At 37.8% G+C, this 25,445-nt stretch overlaps 2 protein-coding genes across 2 annotated transcripts; one reads left to right on the top strand and one right to left on the bottom strand.

Moving 5' to 3' along the window:
• Positions 1 to 1,086: 1,086 nt before the first annotated feature.
• On the bottom strand, positions 1,087 to 16,486 carry LOC136665988 (rhamnose-binding lectin-like). Its single transcript, XM_066643911.1, has 11 exons — positions 16,320 to 16,486; positions 16,031 to 16,066; positions 15,595 to 15,639; positions 15,366 to 15,495; positions 3,814 to 3,923; positions 3,669 to 3,713; positions 3,177 to 3,312; positions 2,976 to 3,085; positions 2,161 to 2,205; positions 1,494 to 1,629; positions 1,087 to 1,394 (listed from the first exon to the last, which is right to left on the bottom strand). The coding sequence occupies exons 1-11, from the start codon at positions 16,348 to 16,350 to the stop codon at positions 1,286 to 1,288; spliced, it is 933 nt and encodes a 310-aa protein (XP_066500008.1). The 5' UTR covers positions 16,351 to 16,486; the 3' UTR covers positions 1,087 to 1,285.
• A 3,288-nt stretch (positions 16,487 to 19,774) lies between these two features.
• On the top strand, positions 19,775 to 22,877 carry LOC136665991 (rhamnose-binding lectin-like). Its single transcript, XM_066643916.1, has 9 exons — positions 19,775 to 19,838; positions 20,781 to 20,843; positions 21,298 to 21,333; positions 21,475 to 21,519; positions 21,770 to 21,905; positions 21,978 to 22,087; positions 22,374 to 22,418; positions 22,511 to 22,646; positions 22,741 to 22,877. Exons 2-9 carry the CDS (start codon positions 20,816 to 20,818, stop codon positions 22,847 to 22,849), a joined length of 645 nt encoding a protein of 214 aa, XP_066500013.1. The 5' UTR covers positions 19,775 to 19,838; positions 20,781 to 20,815; the 3' UTR covers positions 22,850 to 22,877.
• Positions 22,878 to 25,445: the final 2,568 nt, after the last annotated feature.

Genomic DNA, 25,445 nt, shown 5'->3' with positions numbered 1-25,445 from the left:
CCTCGATGCCCACATAAACTCAGTATATATTAAATACTCAATTTACACATTAAATCCCTAAATCCCTCCCCAGGAGATTAATTGGGCGAAACTTAGAAATCAAAAATGCATTTTTTTTCTCTCTGTCTGCACGGAACATCCTAAAGACTCTGTTACTACATCTGTAACTTTGGCCAGACACCCCTTATGCTGAGGTCTAATTGAAAAACATGAAGCTCAAAAGTGGTTGCTTATGAATCTACTAAAAGCTAAATTCTATCCTTGCTACTGTCGTCTTTATTCTAGGCATAGCAACATAAGAATCAGTTTGTGTTAATAACAAAAATTGTTCACTTATCTGCTCATGGTCTTGTCCAGATGCTCCATTCCCCTCTGACTCCTCCGTCCCACTCCCCTCATCTCAGTCTGCTGCCTCCACTGTTGTCAGGTTCAGTCTCTTATGAAGTGGTCATGCAGTCCACAGGAGAAACAGCCTGAGTTTCGTCCTGCTGTTCCTTGTCCTAGCTCATGTCCATGACCATGGTGAAAACCCCTCCGTGGAATTTTACCAGCTACTTGTTTCCACAGAGTTTCCACTTTACACCTAGTGATTCTGGATAGGCTCTGCAACCAATGCTACCCTCAACAAGACAAGTGGTTACAGACAATGAATTATCAAACTATTACAACCTCAAAAAAAAAAAAAAGAATTTGTACATATATTGGTTAAAACTGAGTAATTATATATTTTTTCAAAATTTGTTCAAGTTTAGTCTCAGAAGCTGCTTACATTTTCTGTTTGTTTTCATATTTATTCTGGTGGCTGCCTGAAAAGGCAAATTATCCAAGTACTTGTTAACAAACAGGTGAACTGAAGAACTCCTGTGTGAAATGAAAATGCAGCAGCATTTCTAGATAGATTCCTATATTAATCCCACAGCAGAGAAATTCAGTGATACAGCATCAAAGGGACAGCAAAAAAAAAAAAAAAAAGCGAACAGGCTGCGAGTAAAATATCCCAAGCTGTTTTATATAGGGTAAAATTTGTTCGTTTAATCCAGAGTTCCATAGTCTTAATCATAGACTTGATTTAAATTACAAAGAGCAAAGAGTCCTTAAATGTCTTAATATATTTTGTTGCAAGCTAACTAATTATATGAAGGTCATTTGACTCATATATGCCTTTAAGGCAACCAAAGTAATTAGTAATTTCTCCCACCTCAATTCTAACACAAAACAGGGAATCATTTTCTTATTTCAGAAATAATTTAAAGCCCTGTCACTAACCAGAGAATTCATGGACACCTCAGTAAATACAGGAATAGACAACAGTTAGGTATTTGTAAGTGCCAACACAGGGGTCAGTGAATATGTTATTGGTGGCAGAGACTGCACATTTGCTATTGCCTCCACAACTGTAAAAAAAAAAATAAAGAAATAAAGTGTTAAATATACAGGAAATCAGTAAATGTAGAAGGATATATTTTTACCTTAATGTAATTGATATGATTTACCTATTTTTAACCACAGATAGTGTGTTGGTTGCAAAGCAATGAGTGTTGGTGACCTCATTGTTCGGACGCCCAGCAGAACAAGTGGTGGAGTCGGTTCGGCCATAGTTAGCACTCAGGATATTTAGAACCCCAGAATCTGAAAATGTAAGGTGTCATCACTAGGAAAATTAGGCTGAAGAAACAATTCAGATCAGTTCAAGATGGATAACGCATTTAGAAAATACATTTTAATATCAGCTACTATTTGGGACAATAAGGGTCTTTATATGGTTCCTTACACAAGTTTACTAACTATTTATTTATATTTTATTAAAACGACATTATAAAACAGACTTTAATTTATCTCATTACAGAAGGTATTGGACATCAAATTATGTAAAATGCACTCCCAACAATGTATGCAATGAAACAAGTTATACCATATTTCCTCACACAGTAAACCCTACTCCCAAGGGTCACGCTTTGTTTTTGTGGATTTATTTGCACAAATGTAAATGTTAATACTTATCATACATTAAAAAGTATAGAGGTGTGTTCTGTGTAGACATTATATTATCAGTCAACAGAAAACAACATGAGCAGAAGTACCCAAACGTTTACACACAACAGCTGGATGCAGTGTTTTTGATTAAATATTGTATGAAGGTAAAAAGAGGTCTATACAAACCACAGGTGAGGACAGCTGTGTTTCCTTCACAGGTGACACTCGTCTCTGCAGGAAACAATCACTACTTATTATTTAATACACAGTGAATTCATTACATTGTTTTGTCCTTTATACATAGCTGTTAAACTCAGAATGGTCAGAGCCAGCCCTACCTTCATATATGTAATTTCTAATTAAAAGAACAGTCCAGTAAAACTGTGTTAATTTCTCTGTAGAAAATTCAGCATTTAGTGATTCCATACTGCTTTTATTACAGTTTTCTTTCTATTACATTTGTTTATATATTTTCCCCCAAATAAAATCTGCAGAGATATTTTTCAGAATTTTGCCCAAGTTCTGTCTGAGATATTGGTTACATGTTTTTAAATTAAATTTAATTCAGACATATCCATTGATCGTTTTGTATGAACTTTTTATTCACTCAACACTAACTGTTCACACAAATCTCATTTTTTATCTGCTGTTTGTTTGTTCATTTATTAATTTTCTCATTCAGATCTGTTTCCTGTTTTGACTGTTTGAAGTTTATGTGACTGATCTCAGTGTTTGATGCACATTTTGTGGATTTTGTTGAACTCCATACTGTATCCAACATAATTCAATGTACTATATGCATCTGTGGCATTTGGCTGATGTTACATAGAGCAACTTACAATGTTTTAATTATTTTACAGATGTAATTTCTGGATAAAGGATTTGACTGGCGGAGAGTGAAACTGTTTGCAATGTGAAAGACAGTTGTGTTACTCACTACACTCACTAACTGCTGTAGGTCACAGTACAACAGAGTATCTGCTAACTACAAGCCAACTTACGTTTAGCCACACATGTATAGGTCATGGACAGGTATTTATAGGTGCCAACACAGGGATCATAGAACACATCATTTGTTGCAGAGAGAGTGCAGGAGTTCTTCCCTTCACATCTGCACAGAATAAAATTTAACTCATGGACCACATGGGTAAAAATTTTGTGTAATTATTTCAGGGCCTTATTCTTTGACACAAAACACTCACATTGTTTTAACTGTAGCTAGACTGTTTGTGACATAGCAGTCAGTTTTGGTGATCTCACTGACTGGACGTCCAGCAGAACATGTGGTGGAGTTCCTTCGGCCATAGTTAGCAAGCAGGACATTTACAACACTCTCTCCTAAATTTGAATTGTAAGAAAGCAAGACATTTACAGTTCTTGCCATTCTTTTCCAGAGAGATTTAATCTTCTGACACTGACAATGTATTAATTGTACTGCCTAGGATTCTTGATATAGCAAGCTACTCTTCCCCAAGCTGGGAAATGAACAATAGTCTGCCAGACATTTTGATCTCCAGCTGTGTTACTTCTTCCCAGTTTAATCTGTAATTACTGTTTTTAATTTGCTGAATTTAATACATTTGAAATAAAATAAACTAGAATTTAAGCTGATTCTCTTAAGAGGACATTTTAATTCACCAAACTATCCTCGATGTTGGTTAGTTATTATAGAACACCAATTATAAAGCTCTCACCGCAGTCCAGTGAAATGTAACTACCCTCACATAACAAAATGGAATCTAGAGAAAAAATTCAAGAAAATACATCAGGTTTGTGAACTCAGTACTAGTTTTATCACAGTGTAGTTTAATAGAACACACCTCTCCATAGTTTACTTACGGCCTGTAACGCAGTCGTAGGTTGTGTTGAAGTACTTGTAAGTTCCATAACACGGGTCAGGAAGGCCAAGAGTATCAGTCCTAAACTCACATACACTTTGCCCATTGCACCTGTTTCAGACAAATACAGCAGAAGATATTTACCTGGAGAGTCAGTGTTAGGTGTTTGGTTCTAAGCATTTAGAATAACAGTAGATCTCTGGAGCTCAATTTCTTTTCATGGGATGTGAGGTATATTTATCAGACGGCCTCATAAGACAGTATTAAGAAATGTTCAGTGTGTTTTTATGTTCAGCCATATGCTCTATGTATGTGCGCTACACAGAGGGATGTTTAGGATGAGCTGTCAGAGAGCAGGAAACTATCAATTTTACACCCTCCCTTAAGTACATGCAAATGTAAACTATCCTCTATGTTTGCCTTATTTGGAAAGGAGAGAACTATATAGACGAAAGGGTCCGAGCCAGAAGACAGAGATCTTAGACATGGGAGAGAGAATCGGAGCGCTCAATTGAACACTATCTCTCACGGGATCCTTAAGAACCCGTAAGACACTGTTTGGTAAATAAAGATGTATTTACACTTTTAACTGTGTCTGCGGAGATTCTTTTCCATCACCTGTCTTCACAACACAGCAAAAGTTAACAACAACAAAGATGGCGACGAGGATGGGATTTTAGCTGTGACCTGCCTGCTTCGGACGGCCCCTGCATTCGAACTCCCGCTTAAAAGCCGGCAAATAGAAGGTGAGATTTTCACAAATTTGAGCACTGGTTGGGTGTTTGGGCTGTCTGATGCAGAAAGAGTTGCACTCATAGATAGACTCATTAGTGTATGCAGTGTTGTGTTGATGATGGTGTTGGATAAAGATTCTCCGTTCTAAATTTTAACTATAGTCATAGTAATAGAGAAATGAAGGAAATAAAAGAAGAAACAGTAAAGAGTAAAGAGGAAAAAGAAAAAGAAAGGAAGTATAAGTGTAGAATAGCTTAATTAGTAACGATAAGGTGAGCTGATGATGACATGCACGTTTGGGTAAACAGGGCCCTATTTTTGCTTGAAACTGTAAGATATGAATCACAGTCATTGCGTGAAAGTAAGCTTTGAGTTATTGTGGAATTTTATTATATTGAAATAGTGAGAAGCCCTGGGCCCAGTGGCATTTGGTTAAAATTTATTTAAGGTTAAAAGGAATTTAAGGTTTTAAGGATAACGAAAAGGTATAAAAGAGGAATATATGGAAAATAGAGGAAAAGAGACAATAAGAGAGTTAAATAAAGAAAGGAAGCCGCTGATTCGAATAAGCCCTCATGGAGGCGGGTTAGCCCGGCCGCAAATCCTGAAAAATTCACTAGGTGATTTTTTGGGTCAGTTTGATGAGAAACTGGAGGTGTGATGCAGAGATTTAATTAGGGGTGCCCACTCGAAACACTGTTGACGAACACTGTATTGATGCTGCCTCTTTTTTAATTATTACACCTCATAAGGTAGCATAAATTAAAATAAGGAATAAAGGAATAAGGAAATAAGGAAAGGGCGGCAATAAAAAAGCATGCTGTTAATGTGTGAATGGGTCGACTATGAGAAATTGTGTTGAAAATGATGAGTGTGTATAAGCGCTGTTTGGAGGATGTTGTATGATGTGTATGTGTGTGTGCTTAGTGAGTTAAGAAAAAAGGAGTGTCTTGCTGTGTATATGTGTGTGTCAGCTGAGTGTGTGTGCCTCACCCCCTCCCTTTTCCCATCTTATAACTTTGTCCCTTAGTCTGTAACTATGTGTGTGTGTGTCAGCTGAAAGAATTTTTTGGGAGAAAAAGAGAAAGTGGGGGAGTGGTCAACCCCCTCCCTTCTGTGGTTGCCTTTGAGTGTGTGTGTGGGGGAGAACTAGTCACTCCATGTGCTGGAAAAGAGCCATGAATTTTCTGTGGGTGTGTTTAGAGAAAGGGGGAAAGGACACCTCTGCCCAGAGAGTGTCAGAGAGAGAGAGTGTTTAAAGAAAAAGGGTAAATGTGATAAAGAATGAGAGATTTAGAAATTAATAGGGAAAGAAATTTGTAATGGTAAAAATTATGAGCTTCGTTCAAGGACAGTTATTTAAAGAATATGAACCTCAATAAAATGAGGGGTTTGTTTATTTATGACAATGAGCCTGAACGGAAAACGTTTTTAAAGTAAAAATAAATGAGCTTTCTGGGAGACAGTAAATTAAAGAAAACAGTAGAAAATGAGCTCCAGAGAGACGATTTTATGAGCTTTCTTGGAGACTATACATTAAGAAAATATAGACAATGAGCTCCAGAAAGACGTTTTTAGATGCTGAGAATAGGAGAAAGGAGAGCAAGGTGTAAAGCTGAGTAATTAATAGGGTACATTAGGGAAACTGTAAGGTTTAATCATGGGAATTAAAGGGAAAATTGTTATTGGGGAAAGGAGAAAAATTGTTGAAATCTCCATATGATGGATTTTATTGGGAGAAAAAATGGATCATGGGTCTAGTTCCTCTCATTTTATTGAATTTTTGAAATCTTATGCTTTGCAAAGGGGGTCTCTTTCTGCAAGTGTGTAAGGCCTAAAATTCACTCTTGAAAAAGAGAGAAATGGCAGGACTTTGATTTGTGATGTACTGATAAAAGCCACGTTAATTTGATTTAAATAGAAACTAATAGTTATTGGGTAAATTAGAAAATATGGATGTATAGTGCTGTGCAGGGGTCTGAAGCTCCTGATAATGGGTGTGGTGCTTGTGTTGTGCTTATGATCTAAATTAAAAGGGAATAGAGGATTAATTTAACATAGTGGGTGAGAGTGAATTGGTGGAGCAGTAATTTGTTTGTGTTCTCTTTGAATGCAATAGTTTGATGAAATTGAGATACATACATGGGGTTTGGATCTCTGTGAGGTGCTGTTGCTTTGTGTGAAGAAATTTTTAGCTGCCAACTGATAAGTGAAAGTACTGCCAATTGTGTGAATATTGGAAAACTCTGAGTGTTTGACATTGGTGCTTCCTGGGGTTTAAACATACCACTGCGATGTTTATATGTGAAGATTACAACATAGTACATTAATCTTATCTTAATATATACATCTTAGGAACCAAGATGCAGGGTTGGAAATTTACTATCATGTGGTCATAGAATAGTATGTGAAATGTTTATGTTAAACTGGTTAAGCCGGACCAGATGTTAAAGGAAGCTGCATTGAGGATGAACTTATTGCCATCAATCACTTTAGACCCTTTTTAGGGGGGTTGAGATTAAGGTCATTTAGGCTTCAAGCCAATGAAGAGATTTGTTGGAGGTGTTTACAATATTGAATGAAGGGTAAAAATGTTATGAATGAACTAAATGTTGGTAAATAAAATACAAATAAGCATATTGAATGTTTAATTACTAAGAAGTCAGCTGAATGTATTAAATTTCTATTTGTCTTTTTATCCTGTGAGGTGTGTGTGTGTATGTGTGTGAGTTCTCTCATCTGTGAGGAGACGGTGAGACGAGGACCAGGAGGAAAAAAGGGGGGTCAAAGTTGCCCAGAGCAGAGCAGACTGCACAAAGGCTAGTCATTTTATCCACAAACTTCTTTCACAAACACCTGCATTGATACATTTAGATTAAATCACTAATAGGTCTCATTATTAAAAAGTAATAATTGGAAATTCATTGATTTGTTTATCTATTTGCATTTAGTCCATTATTGGTGCTATAGTACATGACATAGACTTCTTCAAAGAAGGCTTGGCAACAGGTTGTTCATTTTAAGGTAATAATTTGATTATAAAGAATTAACAACGAGATTTATGAAGAAAAATTATTATTTGAAAAGGGGTTTTTGATTTAAGCTTTGCTATAAGTGTAATGGGGTTTCAAATATTTAGTGATAATCATATTTAGAAGTGCTTGTTGAGTCTTATATAAGTTTGTATATTCTTTAATTACAAGATAGTTATTGAATGTTTAATAAATCTAGGTTTATGGTGCACTTAGTAGTTATATCACTTAGTAAAGGGGATTTAGTGGTGTGAATTGTATTGCATATTAAGGTTTGATTTCTCTGAAATTCAATTGGGGATTAATTTTTATTGATTGTAGTAATATAGTGGCATATAAACAGAGGAAAAAAAGGGAGAGAAATAATTAATAAGTGTAAGTTGGGAACATATTTAGTCATTATTATGCCAAAGATGGGCACTAATGTTTCAAAAGGTGTTACTCCTGTTGATATAGTTAAGAAAAAATAATCCTTTAATAAAAGGCATTGCAAGAATATCAGAAAAAATTTATAAGCGATGGCCTGACATAGACCAACCATGGCCGGTAGAGGGGACACTTAACCCAGATGTAATTAAAACAATAGAGGTACTTGTATCAACATATAAAGCAGGACAGAAGAAAGGGCATCAAGGAAAAAAGCGAAAGGTAAAAAGAGAAATAGAGCTTGGCATTCTCCAGTTATTTGAACAAGAGAGTCAGAAACTGATGAAGGCGGCGAAGGACAAGAGGGAGAAAAGTGTAGAAGCGATTAACCAACTTACAAAGAAAACCGAAAGACAGATGGCCGAAGTTAATGTGTCTTTTTCACATGTGGACTCAGTTAAGACACCACCACCTTATGAGAAGGAAGTGAAAAGTGAAAAAGCCTATCCTCAGCTTCCAGTGATTAGTCAAGGAGGAAATTATCACATTGAAGACGAAGATGAATGCATCATTGAAACAGGACAAGCAGAGACAACGATAAAGCTGTATCCGAGTTCCAAAAGCAAGAAGAAAACTCGACATCTGCAGACTAGAGGTGAACTGAGAATGAGAAGGAGGACTATTGAAGATGAGGATTTGAGTGACCAGGAGGAGGCCATGGGTGGATATGACCCAGCCATCAGACGAATGCTAGCTAAAGCAGAAAAAAGAGGAGATGTGGGTAGAAGGAAAGATGACTCAAGAGATGGAAGTTCTGATGAAACAGAGAATGAAGACAGCAATGATGGATGGAAGAGTAAGTTACCGTCCCCAGGTCTGGTCAGATGATTCGGACAATCGGGTTTGAGGGAGTAAAACAGCTGATTCCTCTCACAGAACCAATTGAGCTCTGCTATAAACATCTGAAGACTACAATACCCATACTGGTATCAGAACATACACCTATTGCACTTTTGGAAAGAGATGCTTTGTGCAAACTGAACTGTACAATAAAATGCACACCAGACGGCTGCCTGGTGGAAGTGCCGAGTGAAATGATTGATCAACTGATGATGAAAACAGAGACTGAAGCTTCTTCGGTATTTTGGATTGGAAATAATGAAGAATTCTTGGAACCAGCCAAGATGTGGGAGAAGTTTATTGTAGCAAACATGCCTGATGCAAAGACTCCAGAGTATCCATTTCATTGTACACTGAAATACTTTAAGGATGCTGAACAATCAGATGGAGAACAATGGCTGAGTCATCAACCAAAGCAAGTTGAATTACGTTCATGTTGCATAATTTTGGGACCACAAGGAGCTGCTATGAAGTTAGACAAAAATGATTACTTGCATAAAGAGTTTGAGATGGGAAAAATGTACCACATGTGACTTTGCTGGTGTCTGAAGATTGTGAGCAGAAACAAATAGGTGAAATGATGGCAGAAGCAGAAGAAGTTGTCTTTTAACCGCTTAAAGAGAATCTTTCCATCTGGAGGAGTGAAGATCAGCAATTTATTAAGATTATGATTACTGCTCAAGGACAAGGACAGCCACAAGTCATCAGGATGACACATGAATCACTTTACAATGAGAAGATGGATTCAAACTCTTTGAAAGAGGAAATGCTGCGATGTGTTCCAAAATGTTTATGGTCACAACATAGCACTGACATTGGATTTGTGAAGTCAGCTCAACCAGTGAAAGTTGAACTCCGACCAGGAACAAAACCTCCGTGGAAGCCTCAGTATCCTTTGAATGAAGAAGCAATCAAAGGGATCGAACCACAAATTGAAGGTCTTGTGAAGGCAGATGTTCTGAAGATAACACAGAATCCGCAGAGTAATACACCTTTGTTGCCTGTGAAGAAGCCAGATAACTCTTATCGTTTAGTACATGATTTGAGAGCAGTAAATGAAGTAGTCGCAGACTTTCCAGCAGAAGTGCCAGATCCACATGTTTTGTTAGCCCAAATTCCTCCGAATGCAAAGTATTTCACAGTATTAGATTTATGTGGTGCATTTTTTAGTGTTCGACTAAGTGTAAAAAGTCAGGGTTTATTTGGGTTTACTTACAAGGGACAATTCTATGAGTATAAGAGATTACCACAGGGATATAAACATAGTCCTCACATTTTCAATAAAGTATTGAAAGATGATTTAGTTGGGGTAGATCAGAAGTTAAAAAGTACTGTCATTCAATACATGGATGATATTCTTAGTGCACCAGATGAGGAAATAGGTTATAAACTAAGTGTAAAGATGCACAAACTGTTGTCAAGTTTTTGTGTAGAGAAGTCATAAGCAGGTGGGGACTTCCAGATCGAATATCCTCAGATAATGGGAAAGAGTTTGTGGATAAAACGGTGAAATTAATTTAGCAAAAATTGGGAATTAAACAGCGTCTGGGAGCTGTGTACCATCCGCAAAGTCAAGGGATTTGTGAAAAAATGAATGGTGTCTTGAAAAATCGGATTGTTAAAATCTGTCAGCACACAGATTTTAAATTGGGTTAAATTGGATAGCAGCACTTCCATTAGCATTAATGGTGTGTCGCTCAAGTGAGCTCAACTTAGCTAAATTACATAAAAGAATATCCACATACGTTTCAGAAAAGCAAAGAAAAGAGGAGGAGCAGGAGAGGCTGGATGAGCAAAGGAAGAATACAGTGCAGCCTGGAGACAAGGTGTTTGTAAAGGTATTTAGAAGAAAATGGTATAACAAACGCAGAGAAGGACCTTTTGAAGTTGTTCGCAGTACTGGAACGGCAGTTCAAATCAAGGGGTCTCCAACGTGGTATCATTTATCTCACTGTGTTAAAGCACCAAGTGAAGAGGAGCCTTTCTCAAAGAGAGGAGAGGTTGCAGGTTCAGGAGAACCAAAAGGACATGAGGGAGACGAGGTTGAAAATAACATGCAAGAAACAAATCAGAGTAGATCTCCTGAAGAGGAGATTGTCCCTGGTTTGGATGATGCTGATGACTCTGTGTATATTTCTGACGATGCCAGACATGACACAGCAGATTGTAAACGAGACAAAAAGTTTGGAGAAATTGAATTTCAATATGTCCCAGAAACAGCAGGTCCCATTCCAGAAAGCAGTAATTCCATTTCAAAACAGTTCAGAGACTTGGATCAAGAAAAGAGTCCAAGACCAGTTCGGAAAAAGGTTAGACCTAAATGGTATGAGAACTAAAGAGAATGAAACTTTAAAGAATTTTACTTTTCCAGTGTCAAAAGTTAGTGAGGGGGTAAATGGATCACATCTAACTACACTAGTGCCTTTGATAATTTCAACAACGTCATCACCTTTCAAGACAGTGGTTAAAGCTAAATTAGGTAAAGCAGTTCATCTTCCCTGTAAATGTGGAAGATTTAATACAGGGAGTAATAGTCCTCCTGAGTGGAAAAATAGTCGTGGTGAAAAAGTGGTGTTAACAGGACCTGAAGTTGATCATTTGCCTCATGACCAGAGAAAGTATCTTTTGTTTAATGCCTTTAGATGGTTCAGAGTTAGAGATGATTGTTCAATTCTTTTACGTAATGTTACATGGGAAGATCAAGGGGAATACACTTGTACTTATTTGGAACCAGAGCTTAAGTTTGTGCCATTTCAAAATGTGTGGAGAGAAGGGTACATAACTCGTACAGTTATAGTGATGATAAAGGACCAGAGTCCTATTGAAGTTTTTACATCTATTAAAAGAGTTCAGGACCAAACCACTATGGCAATGACTTTAAAGGTTACTAAAGAACAAATTAAGCCAATTACTTTAGCTCCAGAAATAAGTAAAGGAAATAATGTAACTAATCGAATTACTACTTTAGATATGCCATTAAAGGAGATGAATAGTACTACACTGCCAATGATGACTTCTGCTTCGGGTACATCTGAAACTATCACAACGGTTATAAATGGAAAAATAACAAGATCACATAATGTTGTAAAAGTAACCCAGACTCCAGAAGTAATGTCCTTTCCATTGCAGAAGGAAGTAAACATAACACAGGGTCCAGAGTTAAATATGGAGCATGAAGTGAATATCAGTCAAGTGACTTTTGAAGCTAGAAACCCAATGAAAGACATGGATTCAAAGGGTTTAGTATCCACTGAGAAAATCACTTTAGAAGGGCAGAGAGAGTTTTTTGATTTTGACTGGACATCTAAAGAAATGACTGACCATTACCATGCATTACAGAAAAGAGAAGCAAAATGGAAAGCATATGGATTTGATTCTTCAGTGTTACAAATCACAGACCCATGGGCATCTAGAAATTTAAATAGCAAATAACCCATTCCATAAGAATGAGTACGATGTTGACTGGTCCATGTGTGGTGAAAGTTCCATCACTAAGCACATGGCCATCAATTTCAGAGACAGTACCAGAACCACTGCATGCTATGTGTCAATCTTATGCTTTATCGTGGTTAATATATCAGCAAAACTCTGAAGAAGATATAATAATGGCTTTATCATTGCATTTGTACTTGGTTGATGAAGTTACCATATGTGAATTTCCTTAATCAGCATGAAAATATACTGACAGCACGGCCTGATGCGATGGAAGTAAAATCTGTGGAGACTAAAGACTGTTTTTGTTCCAATGATACTCTCAATGGACAGGGGATGTTTATGGGAATATCTGATTGTGCTCGTTATAAGATGAATTTTAAAGAGCCTAAACCTAAGGATGTTTTGTTTAAAGTGAATTTTCATACACCAGAGAGCAAACAGAGTAGAACATTAATGGTGCAGTATGACATTTTGCCTGTAAATGTGACTATAGGAAATTTTAAGGATATTTGGTGGGTTTGTGGAGATAAAGCATACATATTTGTACCATATGGGTGGACAGGCTTTTGTTATATGGCAACATTAAAGCTTCCTTATGAGGTTTATACTCTCCAAAAAGTTGAAGCAACTGATGAAGGGAATTCTGAAGGTAATTCTGTGAGAAGAAAGAAAAGGGAAATGGCTCAGTTTCATAACTTGGAAGCCTACCATTGGAGAATCAGTATAGGAGAAAAATGGGGTATAGGATTATTCCCATGGTATGGTGTGACATTTTTAGCAGATCATATAGATAATATTACGTACACTTTACAAGGGTTTGCTAATGAAACAATAAGAGGGTTTCAGTATTTGTCAAATACTCAATAAAGTCACAGATTAACTTTGTTGAAACATGACATGGCTCTGGATTACATTTTAGCTAAGCAAGGGGGTTTATGTGTAGCTTTGAATCTGACAGGGGATGCCTGTTATACTTTGATTCCGGATAATACGGATAATATGACTAGTGTTATAGAAGCATTGAAGCATATAAGGGAGGCGTTTGGTCCGTCAAAAGGAGCTGGATGGTCTGTGAATGCTTGGTTATTGGAGAAATTAGGACCACTAGGAGCAATGTTGGCTCAAGTTTTTGGAGCAGTTCTTTTAGCAGTGTGTATAATATTTTGTTTTTGTACACTGTTGTTAACTTGTGCAAAAGCTATGATTTTGAAATGGGTTGGAGTTGTAATGCCTGGAGATCAAGTACAGATGCCATTATTAAGTAGAACCGACTCAGACAAACATGAGGAGGAAATGTTGGAAAACAACCAGGTAGAAAGATATCCATTTTGAATATCCACTATTATATATTTTTCTATTCACTTATGACATTATCTTTTATTTTGTTAGGTTTATTATTTAGTAATCAATTATAATGATTGTAGGATGAAGTATACACTGTAGCTTATAAAACGTATTAATCCATTAGTATTACTATTATTAAAGTTTTATTTGATGTTTATTTGTATCTGTCATTTTTGCAAGAGATACTGGCTGTTGTCTCTTTCTTTCAGAAAGAAAAAGGGGGGAAGATCACTGTAAGGGAGGATGGTTGTTCGAGATTCCTGAAATGCTACAGGGATCCAAAAAATCAAAAGAGGACAATAAAACAGAAGGACTTTGAAACAGAATGGTGAAGACTTGCTGAAGCTCAATATGTCATCAACATCACATCAGAAGACGAAATTGCTGAAAAGACAATATTATGTCATATGTTCCTATTGAATTGTTTATTATTAGTAATCTTTGATATTGATAAACCATTATATGAGTGATATTAAAAATTGTAACAACTGTTTATTATGAAGATTTATAGACTGATGAAATGTAATCTGTGTAAGTGTATTGAAATCTCAGAGTTTTTTTTTTGTTTTATCGATGTTAGGGCCAAGGGGTGTGTCAGGTAGGGACAGGTCCATTGGAAGGTCCGATGGGTCGACCAGCCTGCATTTGGACATTGGTTTGATTTTATTTTCTGAGATTTTTATATACATTTACTTAAGTCAACTCCCTACACATATAGAATAAATTTAATTGGATTAAAGTACAATTTTGTGATCGCCTAGGCAGAGGGATCGTTGAGGGAATTTTTCCTGTCTAAAATGTTTGAAGGATTTTCAAGAAAGATGGCTGCCGGGCAGGTTTTTTCGCCCTCACACTCCATGAAATTTTGTTACATCATAATGAAAGTGATGTTAAAATTGTGTGTAGGAAGGTATCACTTATTTGTTATGACATTTACATGTATGGGCTGCTTAAAATTTTACGAGACTTTAACAGTCTCGAAGGGAGGAAATTATGAGGTATATTTATCAGACGGCCTCATAAGACAGTATTAAGAAATGTTCAGTGTGTTTTTATGTTCAGCAATATGCTCTATGTATGTGCGCTACAGAGAGGGATGTTTAGGATAAGCTGTCAGAGAGCAGGAAACTATCAATTTTACACCCTCCCTTAAGTACATGCAAATGTAAACTATCCTCTATGTTTGCCTTATTTGGAAAGGAGAGAACTATATAGACGAAAGGGTCCGAGCCAGAAGACAGAGATCTTAGACATGGGAGAGAGAATCGGAGCGTTCAATTGAACACTAACTCTCACGGGATTCTTAAAAACCCGTAAGACACTGTTTTGGTAAATAAAGATGTATTTACACTTTTAACTGTCTCTGCGGAGATTCTTTTCCATCACCTGTCTTCACAACACAGCAAAAGTTAACAACGGATGAAAATGCCCTGCTATTTAAATTAGAATAATTAAAACATTTCTTGCTATTTGTGCTGTGAACAGTGGCAACCTGAAGTCCTGACCAATGAGAGAATGTTTCTGGCTGTATACCCATATAGTAAAGGGAAAATATCCTGAATTAACCAAAATTATTTGCATGAATTGTAGACATTTAGCAAGTTTTGAGGTCTCACCCTAAATAGCTTAGAAGTAGCTTAGGGCCCCAGGAGGAACAAGGGGCCATACATTTTTACATTTGTAGTTGTTTTGTATTGTGTAGAACAGTAAAAGATCTTTATTTTGAAAAAGGAATCATTACATGTCAGAGATGAGTGAAACATTCATTGAACACTGTGTGTTCTGAGTTTCTGAAGCAGGGCGACCAACACTACACACAGTGCTGTCTGTACGGCCATAAATTGCAGACTTCACTCGTATCAGTCCGCTCTCTAAAACCATAGAAATATGGACATGAACGGGGAGTTAATTGTTTATATTAGGACTTGATTAATGACATGATTTTGGTAAAGTTTTAAGTCTGAACTTACCACAACTGAGGCGCTGGTCTGAGCCATAACATGTGATTACATTCTCTGAAATCATAAATCAGGTTTTGAGCAAAATAAGCCTTTGCATTTGTTAAGGGACCCTTACAAAATATCACCACAGTGTTAACATTGTTAAATATTTAAAGTAAGTTGTTAGCAGCTAAGCTAGTAAATACAAGAAAATATACAGTATTGTATTGAACAACACAATTTACTCTAATTATATAAGCTCAAAATTACATTAAGGAATGGCACAAATTTAAGATTCACTTTAAATATACAGTAGCTGCAGCTGCATCCACAAAAACAATCTACCGATTTACTGCCTACACCTATTAATAATAATAATAATAATAATAATAATACATATTAAATACAACAATATAACTTACATAAAGAAGCGGTGTATGATTTAGGTAGATATCATATTCATTACCTGCATAGGTGAGCATTCCCAACACTGCCATCAGAACTGAGACAAAATTAAACATCTCTTTAACTACATTTGAAATGCATCAAAATGTCAGTTTTAAGGGAAATTGTGCCTAATCTCTAGACTGAATTTCTAGTTTCAGGTTTTACTCTGCTCTCATGCATGAAGATTCATAAACATTGTCCTAAAGACACCTACTATTGTCTCCATGAAAGTTTTGCATAGTTTAATGTTTTTTTTTCCTGTTTATGAGGTGCAAATCCAATAATTATGCTATTCCATGCAAACTTACGGGTGAGTAGAGAGAGCTTCAGGAAGAACATGGTGCTGCTGGAGATGTAAGAAGCTTAAGGTTTGAAGCATTGATAGCACTGGAGCTTATCTGTATTTATAGGGTACAAATCAATTAAAATTTCCAGAAATTCAGGATTTTACTGCATGTGGAACAACTCATTGTTCTGTTTTATGTACTCACAGCTGAATGTGGCACGTAGGGATTTTAGTAAAATTTCATCTGACCACATTTAGCCTATGCCTGGCTGTGAACACACACACACACTAGTGATTAGTGATTAGTGAATTCAGCTGACATATACCAGCAGTCACATACCTTTGTGACCAGGAAGCAGTTAGGGGAATGTGCTTGAAGGAGGAGGAAGCATAGTATGGTAAAAGAACATCATTGGTCACTAAAGGTACAAACAGTCTAAATCTCTTCTCCAAAAGGAAGGGTGAAAATTTGTAACCTTCAATTAAAGATTTGTGTAAAATAAACAGCATTGTACAAGTCCTGGAGATGAAATGAGGTGTATGAAATTAACACCATTTTAAAAATTACAATTATAATAGAATAAGGGACAATTATTATAATTATTAAATCCAAAGTCTAAACCAAAAGAAGTCACTAGGATAAAGGTAGAATAAGGGCTAGGAAAAGCAAACATGCAAAGGGCTTGCAGGCCAGAAAAGGCATAGAATACACGGGAAATGCAAAGAACCCTAACCCTAGGAATAATATGTCATTTCTTACTATTTCTTACTAAACAGTATTCATCAAAGGGAGTTTTATTATTTTTATTCAAGTATTTAAGTCAAATAATTTCCTCCTCCAAAGTTCCATAGTGTAGCTTCTGCAGTACTGAGCCTAGAGTAGCAATGACAGAGGGTCTATTCTCTCTATTACAGGTCAGTGAGGTGGTGTGGCAGTGAGATGTGGCTACACTGTGCTGTTTATGAATCTTATATTGAAACCATTAAGGGTTAAAAATTACCTGAGTAAACCGCTGAGAACAGTGAGTAACAGTCATATTATTTTTTAATGGTTGAGTTAAGGGGAAAATAAATAAATAAGTAAATAAATAAGCAAGCTTATTAGAGAAAGCTGTCAAAGGTTTCATTAGCCTTTTCCTGTAGGAAGTATGGGCTGATTTCTCACTTCTCATTCTATTGGGGAATAAAAGTTTTAAGAAGAGCTTTGGTGCAGCTCAGTAATTTTTGGGCTGAAAATATAAGTTCAAATTGTCACCAGAAAACACCTTAATCCAATCACTTCCAATATCAAGTCATATACTGATTAGGTTTCTTGCAATTAAACGTTGTTTGTTTGTTTTCTCTTACTCGTGATTAAGAGCGGGGTGAGTGACATTTACGGTAGAATGTAAATTATGAAGGGAGATTACTGATACTGATTTTTAAAATGTTCTTTGTTGAATATAATTATATTAAACTGACACTAAAATATATTTGGTGTCTTTTGTGCACTTTCTGCAGGCATGTTAAGTTACATTGTGAAACGTATGCGCTTTCTAATATTTGATTATAATTATGGAATTAAAAAAATATTCTTATATACAGTGGAACCTCTACTTACGAACGCCTATACTAATGAACTTTGGAAGATACGAACAGGGCATTTGAATATTTTTTGCCTCCACCAACGAACCATGACTCTAGAAACGAACCCGAGCCTCCGCTGAGCCGGCGGCTGGAAATGGCCACTGACCCCAATAGGCGAGTCTCCCAGCGCTCCCAGACTTGAGTGAGCTTTTAAGAGTAGCAAATTGTAGTTTTAGCAATAGTGTAAATAGCAGACATCGAAAGTCTCTCCACATTAACCCACCTATTCTCCGTTATTCCACCCACCCCCACCTCCCGTCATACAGCCAGTGCCTGTGTTACTCCTCCAGCCAGTCGTCACGTCTTCAAGGTAGCGATGTGTAACCACTTAAAACTTTTTTACTTCTTTTTTATTACTGTTACCACTGTATTTCACTTTTATTTTTAGTAATGCCACATGTATTTTTTTTTTTTACTAATTTGAGAGTGTTGTAAACATATATCAGTGCAAAAAGGGTGACTTTCGGGGTGGGGGCTGGAACGCATTAATTGCTTTTCCATTATTTTAAATGGGGAAAATTGACTTGAGAAATTAACTTTTCCACTTACGAACCGGGTCACGGAATGGATCAAGTTCGTAGGTAGAGGTTCCACTGTATTTTAATTTGTGCTCTCTTTTGAGAAGCTTTGATAGAGGGAGATGAGTAAGGGATTCATTCATTCATTCATTCATTATCTATAACCATTTATCCAGTTCAGGGTCACGGTGGGTCCGAAGCCTACCTGGAATCAATGGGTGTAAGGTGGGAATACACCCTGGAGGGGGCGCCAGTCCTTCACAGGGCAACACACACACTTACACATTCACTCACTCACTCACACCTACGGACACTTTTGAGTCGCCAGTCCACCTACCAACATGTGTTTTTTGACTGTGGTAGGAAACCAGAGCACCCGGAGGAAAGCTGCCCGGACACGGGGAGAATACACTAACTCCTCACAGACAGTTGAAGTATATTAAAATGAAGTAGAACTTATTATTAAGTGGGTGCAGTACATAGGATGACCCATTGTTCTTCAATGTTTGCCTAAAAAGGGGTTTTGTCTTTGTGTGAATGGGATGTTGGTGGAGCTTTCCTGGAGGTAGTAAGACAGGATGTCCTTACAGGTTATCTCTTTTTACCAGGACAGGAAATGAAGTAAACAAAAGACATAGTATTCACCATATGTTGACACTGACCAACCTATATAACCTACACCTGCAGTTACCATGTCAGAAGATATTGACTAACTTCTCAGCAAGCTGTCCATTGGGGCTTGTTAAGATGCTGTTCTTTTCATTGTATTAAACCTGAATATTTTGCAATGAAAGAATGGTGTCAGCGTAGAGGTCTTTTTCAGCGTCTTCTTCACAATACTGAAATGAACTACACAGTCACCCGTAGTGGGAATAGAACCCACAACCTCCACGTCCCCTTAGCTGTGTGACTACGACGCTACCTGCTGCGCCACTGTGCTGTAGTTAAAGTTACACTCTGGGACCTTTTCCTACGTCCACCAGCAATTTCCAGTCTTGCGCTTCACCCCATCTAGCGGTATTTGCAGCCTGCACACGTTCTCGAAAACATTCCTCCTGATAGTCTGTAATGAAATCATGAGGTATCAGTAAATACCAAAGATATTTTTAATCACTCTGGTTTAACAAATATCAAATGTGTTTCACGTAAACTCTGCAAGCGTTTTATATTCATTGTCTGTAAGAACGTATTAAATGTTCCTAAGCGATAAGAAAAAGACTCAGAGGAAGGGCATGAGACTTGGTAAGCCGCCGTTGGCCAGTAGAGGGAGCCACAGGACTCCTTCCACCTCATCAGCAGCAACAGTCTCCACCTGTGCTTCCATCCTATTTAACCACACCGCGCCGTTCTGTGGGTGAGAGGTTTATAGTCGGAGAGTTTTGTGTCAGAGTCTTCAGGTAATTTTGTTTGAAAGTTTTGTCTAATTTCTTCCTGAACTGTTGCTTCTTCTTTGTGGTCCAATCCTTTCTCTCTGAGTGTGTAGATTTCATTTCAGGTTTAAAAATTATTTTATATTGTTTTAGGTGTAGGTTGTCTGTAAGTTACAACTTAATATACTCTATGCTAATATACATGCTGAGTGGAATCAGTGTAGCTATAAAATAGAAATGGGTGATGGTACAACTCTCTCATAGCTAACTGGGCTTGTAACTGGAAGGTTGCAGGTTCAAACTTCAGAGCCATGACTGAAGGGCCCTTTAGCAAGGCACCTAATGCCCAGCTGCACTGCTCCAGGCATTGTGTGCTCACTGTTCATGAATGTGTGTGAACTTATAATACATGGAATTTTAAGTTTATAATATGGAAGTTCATGTGTGCACCCAGTAAACATTTAGCTGTTAATTCAATGTTGAAATAATGTAGTGACAGCTGTCTAATCAATGTTCTCTTAAGGTTGAAAATTAAAGTTGAAACAATGTCCAAACACAGACATTGAAAAGATGACTTTTAGATGTATTTTGGATGTTCACTGACGTTATCGATTGGTCACCACTTAACTAACTTTTAAGATGGATTTTGGACGTCCAGGGATGTTCCTTGTTTACTGTGCAAGCACAGTGGCCAATAGAGGCTCTAATTCTGTTGTGCAGAGCTGATAACTAAAGGTTTTTTTTTTTTATTAAATGTATTTAGTTGTGTATTAGATCACGCCTGTTTTGAGTGTGTCAAATGTGGTAATAAACCAGTGGCTGTAACAGTGCTGGGATGTTTCAATAATCAATTTAGTCTCCAAGTTGACAGTAACTCAGGAGATGGCCTAAAACCCTAAGGATTTAAGGCTTCCTGTGGAAGGTTGTTTTTTTACTTAAACCAGTGCCTGTTCTTATTTTTGTGTATAGGTCAGAATCAAGAGTTCCTCTACTCCAGTTGCACCATGTTCTTGAAGCAGTTTTTACTCAGCTGTGAGTTTCTTAAATGCCATCTGAACACATCTCTTAACTTCTGATTGTGGTAGGTAGGAGGTGTTGCTTGGTGAAATGATTTAATTACAGGGGCATAACTTCACCCCCAACAAAACTGGTAGTCATCAGGTTTGTCAACAGTCAATTTCACTTAAACCTTACTACCAAGTCCACAAGATCTAGCTGATGTGAGGATCTAGTGCTTTTTATGAAAGAACTAAGTTTGAGAATATCACCTGATGACTTGTGGAAGTTCAACAGACGGCTGGTACTGAATAAACGGTTAATGTATGTAATTCAACAGTTAAAATTCTAAATATTTAGTTTTTCCCAGTCCAAATCATCCTATTTAGATTGCAGGAATATTGAAGCACATTGACTAGGTTTAACCAGCTCAGTGTTAAGCTTGTTTGGGTTGTTGAGATGGTTAAGGAAGTGGATCTCTTTCTTGCAGTGCTGATGGCAGCTCTGAGTGGAATCTCTTCTGCAGGTAAGCTCGATGCTAAACCACTACGCTTGTCTAGAGTGTTTAAACTAGCTGTAAAGCTAAACCAGTTCTGGAGTTCCACATGTGTATGAATATTTTTAGGCGTCTTAATATTTGTTTGTCACTCATGAATTTTCCCTCTAGTTTACATCGTGATATGTGAGAATCATCAAGGCACACTGGACTGTGGTGAGAAACTAACTTCATGCGCTTATGGCATTATGCTTAAATATCAGATGTAGGATTAGTAGTCTTACCTAAGGACATTGTGCTATAGTGTGTCAGTGTTGCTCGGGTTGGGAATAAACCCCAGTTTATTTTGTTTTTAGAGAGCAGTTGTGATATGTACTCATTTTGACAACCAATCTCTAGGGTCTGTAGTTTGGCTTGTGGATTACTTCCACCCCCTCCCAATATTTTTCTGTTTTATTCTCTTTAGGAAATGATGTGATTCAGGTCGTCGGTGCTAACTATGGACGTGCTGATAAGGTCACCTGCTCAGCGGGACAGCCCAGAAAGCTTGTCCAGACCACCAACTGTGGTTCCTCAGGCACTTCTAATATTGTGGCTCAAAGGTACTTTTGTAGGGCCATTTAAATGCATGCTAACTTTTAGCTGGAATGGTTGAACTGAATACTTTTGTACAGGTGCAATGGCAAGAAGCGTTGTGATTTGGAGGCGACAAATGCTGTGTTCGGTGATCCTTGTGTTGGCACTTACAAATACCTGGTAGTGTCCTACAACTGCCTACATCTTGGTGAGCGATCCTCCTGTGCCATGCCTTGTCTGTCTCCTTTTCCTGCTTCAGGTGCATTTTGGTCCAACTTTGTCTTGATGCTTTGCTAAGCTCAATCACCATGGGGCAAGGGTTTCAGTCTGATTACACAAGAATTCAAATGTATGGTTGGGACACAACTGGTTGTCTCAATTGTTCTTTAAATACAAACTGCAGAATGAGGAATATCTGACAGGATTAAACTGCATTTTCTAATGAGGAATCTTATGGAAATGTGCAAAGGCTAAGCAGTGTTTGTTCCTTGCAGTGACCAGTGTGACCTGTGAAGGAAAAACGGCTAGACTCTCCTGTGGTTTGTATAGACTACTTTACATGCATATTTTAATCAGGCACTACTTCCAATGCCCTTCAAATATTGTCTTTCATGGTGTAAATCTTTCTCAGGTACTGGAGTCCTCAGGATCTTGGGTGCTAAATATGGCCGAACAGACACCACCACATGTGCTGCTGGGAAGCCGTCAAGTCAGGTCTCCAATACAAACTGCTTTGCATCCAGCTCCCTGTCTGTGGTTAAGAACAGGTCAATTTCACCAACTAAACTAGAGACAAAATATTCTTGTACATTTACTGTCTGCCTGTTTCTCACCTTGGGTTCCTGCTCCCTCCCCATCTAGGTGTGAAGGTAAAAAGAAATGCACGGTCCCAGCCACAAATGACATGTTCCCTGATCCCTGTGTGGGCACCTACAAATATCTGACTGTTTTGTATGTCTGTAAGTCCTGAGCTTGAAATAAAAAGTATTTGGGACCCTTTTCTTTGTTCTTGTGTCCTGTGTAGTGTTGAAGCTGAGTTACATGACAGTGTTAGGCTATAATCTACAGAAGTTGGGTGCAATGTTCTGTTTAACATGGTTGTAATTCAGTTAACCCAATTCTGTGCTCAGGTCACAATCTTGTGAACCCTGCAAGCATTGGTTTTGTTCTTTTATAAAATTGAGATGACGCAGTCAAAGTTTATACACACGTGCTTATCTTGTGAGAATTTCTGAAACATCCAGATATGTTATCAATCTTGTGGTTCTACATGAATATATTTGGTGCTGTTTTCTGCAGTGAAGAAACCTCTGTCAAGGAAATACAGCTGTGCTTGCAAGATTTGTTGTAGGGCTGTAGGCAAAGCTGCCTTTGTCGAGTCCATGAGTAAGGCTGGGCAAGGCACAGTCCCATAGACTTTGGTGTTTAGAGAAACATTTTAGTTCATCTAACAAGTTCTGACATTTGCCCTGAACGCATTAGTCTGGCGTGAAGTTTAACATTAACCATGACTCAATCATACACAGGATAAGATGTAAACTACCCTAGAGCTTCCTCCTGTAGAGCCCACCACACAATTTTCCTACACCTCAACACTAGGGCTGCTGTTTATGATCCAATCAGCAGCCAACTATTGTTACTCTTTGAGCCTAGTCCATGGATGCCCAGACCACCCGTTCTATCACTAGCTCGTCACAAGGGGCATCTCTTGTTGGTGTTCTAGAAGGCTCAACAGTGAAGCCTGGCGTCAAGAATGCACCCCCCTCTGAGCCAGATTTATGGTCCTATCTTATCCTTTACCATCAACAACTGTAAATCCACACTGGCCTCCCTGGTGACTAAGGCTGTACCTAGCCCCACTGGCATCGTTAATACATGCTCAGTGCCACCAGTTCCATGTGAACAGGCTACATCACCAGCAATCACAATAGCATCTCTATAGTGCATTTCCCCAATGTGCTCTCCTCTTCCACAAGCACTGACTAGACCTTTTGGCTGTTTCTGATAACCCCTTCATGGTTGGCTTAAGTTTTTAGCCTCTGATGCTGAACTTCACAAGAAGGCACATGGCACACTATGTAGCATGGATGTTATTCAGTTAAGCCACTTCTGTGCTCAGGTCACTATCTTGTGAAACATAGGTTGAATGTGATATTTGAAAAGATGTGTTTAATACGACCAATATGAAGCATTGTTTTCACAGCTGTGCTTGAAAGATTTGTTGTAGGGCTATAGACAACATCACCTTTTTCGAGTCGATGACTAAGGCTGGGCAAGGCACAGTCCCATTATTTTACACTCTAACACATTATAACTAGGTTAATAGTTATATTTTGATCTGTAGCAAATTTATGAATGAGATCTGGGAGCAAGTCAGTTATTGTTTCACACAAACCTGAAGCTACAAATGTGTTTGCAAACTGAAATTTAGAATGTGTCTCAGATACACTCTTTGACAGATTTGTGTTTTTGTGCTTGACTTCAAACTGTGTTATGTACGTTCTGTAGACTTGAAGAACCAGTTGTGTCCTGTAGAGTCCATGATGTAGATTGGCATTTACTGCATTTGGTAGATTCAGAATTTTTTCTGTCGCATGCAAAGCACATGGAAAAATCCTACATGGATATGGTTGTTTTTGTGGCAAAACTAAAATGAATCTCTAAGTGTCACCAGGAAGGAAGATCGATGCTCAAAGAATTCTTTGGGGAGACCAGAGGAATAAAGACATGCAGTCAAGAATACTCTCTTATCTCTCAATCTTTATTGAACAGAGTCAAGCAATATATAGGACATCAGTCACGTACACCATCATGTGTGCCACTTGGGCGTTATTACATCATCTTGTTCCATCAACCCAAACATTCCCTTATTGGTGCCTCATTATCTCCTATTCTATTACTTTGTAGAAAAATGGTGAGAGATGTCTTTTGTTGACTGCCTTCCTTCTAATCTGTTTAGCGCCTTCCTCCCACAGGTCAGCATAACCACACAATGCAATCAGTCCCTTGAAGCACTAAGGCCTACATAATTTAGAACAGAGCCAAGATGAATCAATCTTTAATATAAATCATTAGTTATTATTAACCATTACTCATTAGTGTTAATCTGCATTTTTCCATCACATTCCTCCCTTTTTATGATTTAAAAACATCAATGCATGTGAACTTATAATCATAATATTGCTAAAAGGTAATGCAAAATTATAACATCAACCATAGACCAGCTAAGCTTTCAGTCTAGGCACCATAACTCATGCAGTAAAAAACATACTGAATGATTACATGTGATACGATTACATGTCGTTCATTCATTATCTGTAACCACTTATCCAATTCAGGGTCGTGGTGGGTCCAGAGCCTACCTGGAATCATTGGGGGCAAGGCAGGAATACACCCTCGAGGGGGTGCCAGTCCTTCATAGGTCAACACAGACATACACACACATTCACTCACGGACACTTTTGAGTCACCAATCCACCTACCAACATGTGTTTTTGGACTGTGGGAGGAAACCGGAGCACCCGGAGGAAACCCACACGGACACGGGGAGAACACACCAACTCCTC

The sequence above is a fragment of the Hoplias malabaricus genome, chromosome 14, assembly GCF_029633855.1.
Source record: "Hoplias malabaricus isolate fHopMal1 chromosome 14, fHopMal1.hap1, whole genome shotgun sequence".
Taxonomy (NCBI): domain Eukaryota; kingdom Metazoa; phylum Chordata; class Actinopteri; order Characiformes; family Erythrinidae; genus Hoplias; species Hoplias malabaricus.
This window is presented reverse-complemented; position numbering and strand designations above follow the sequence as displayed.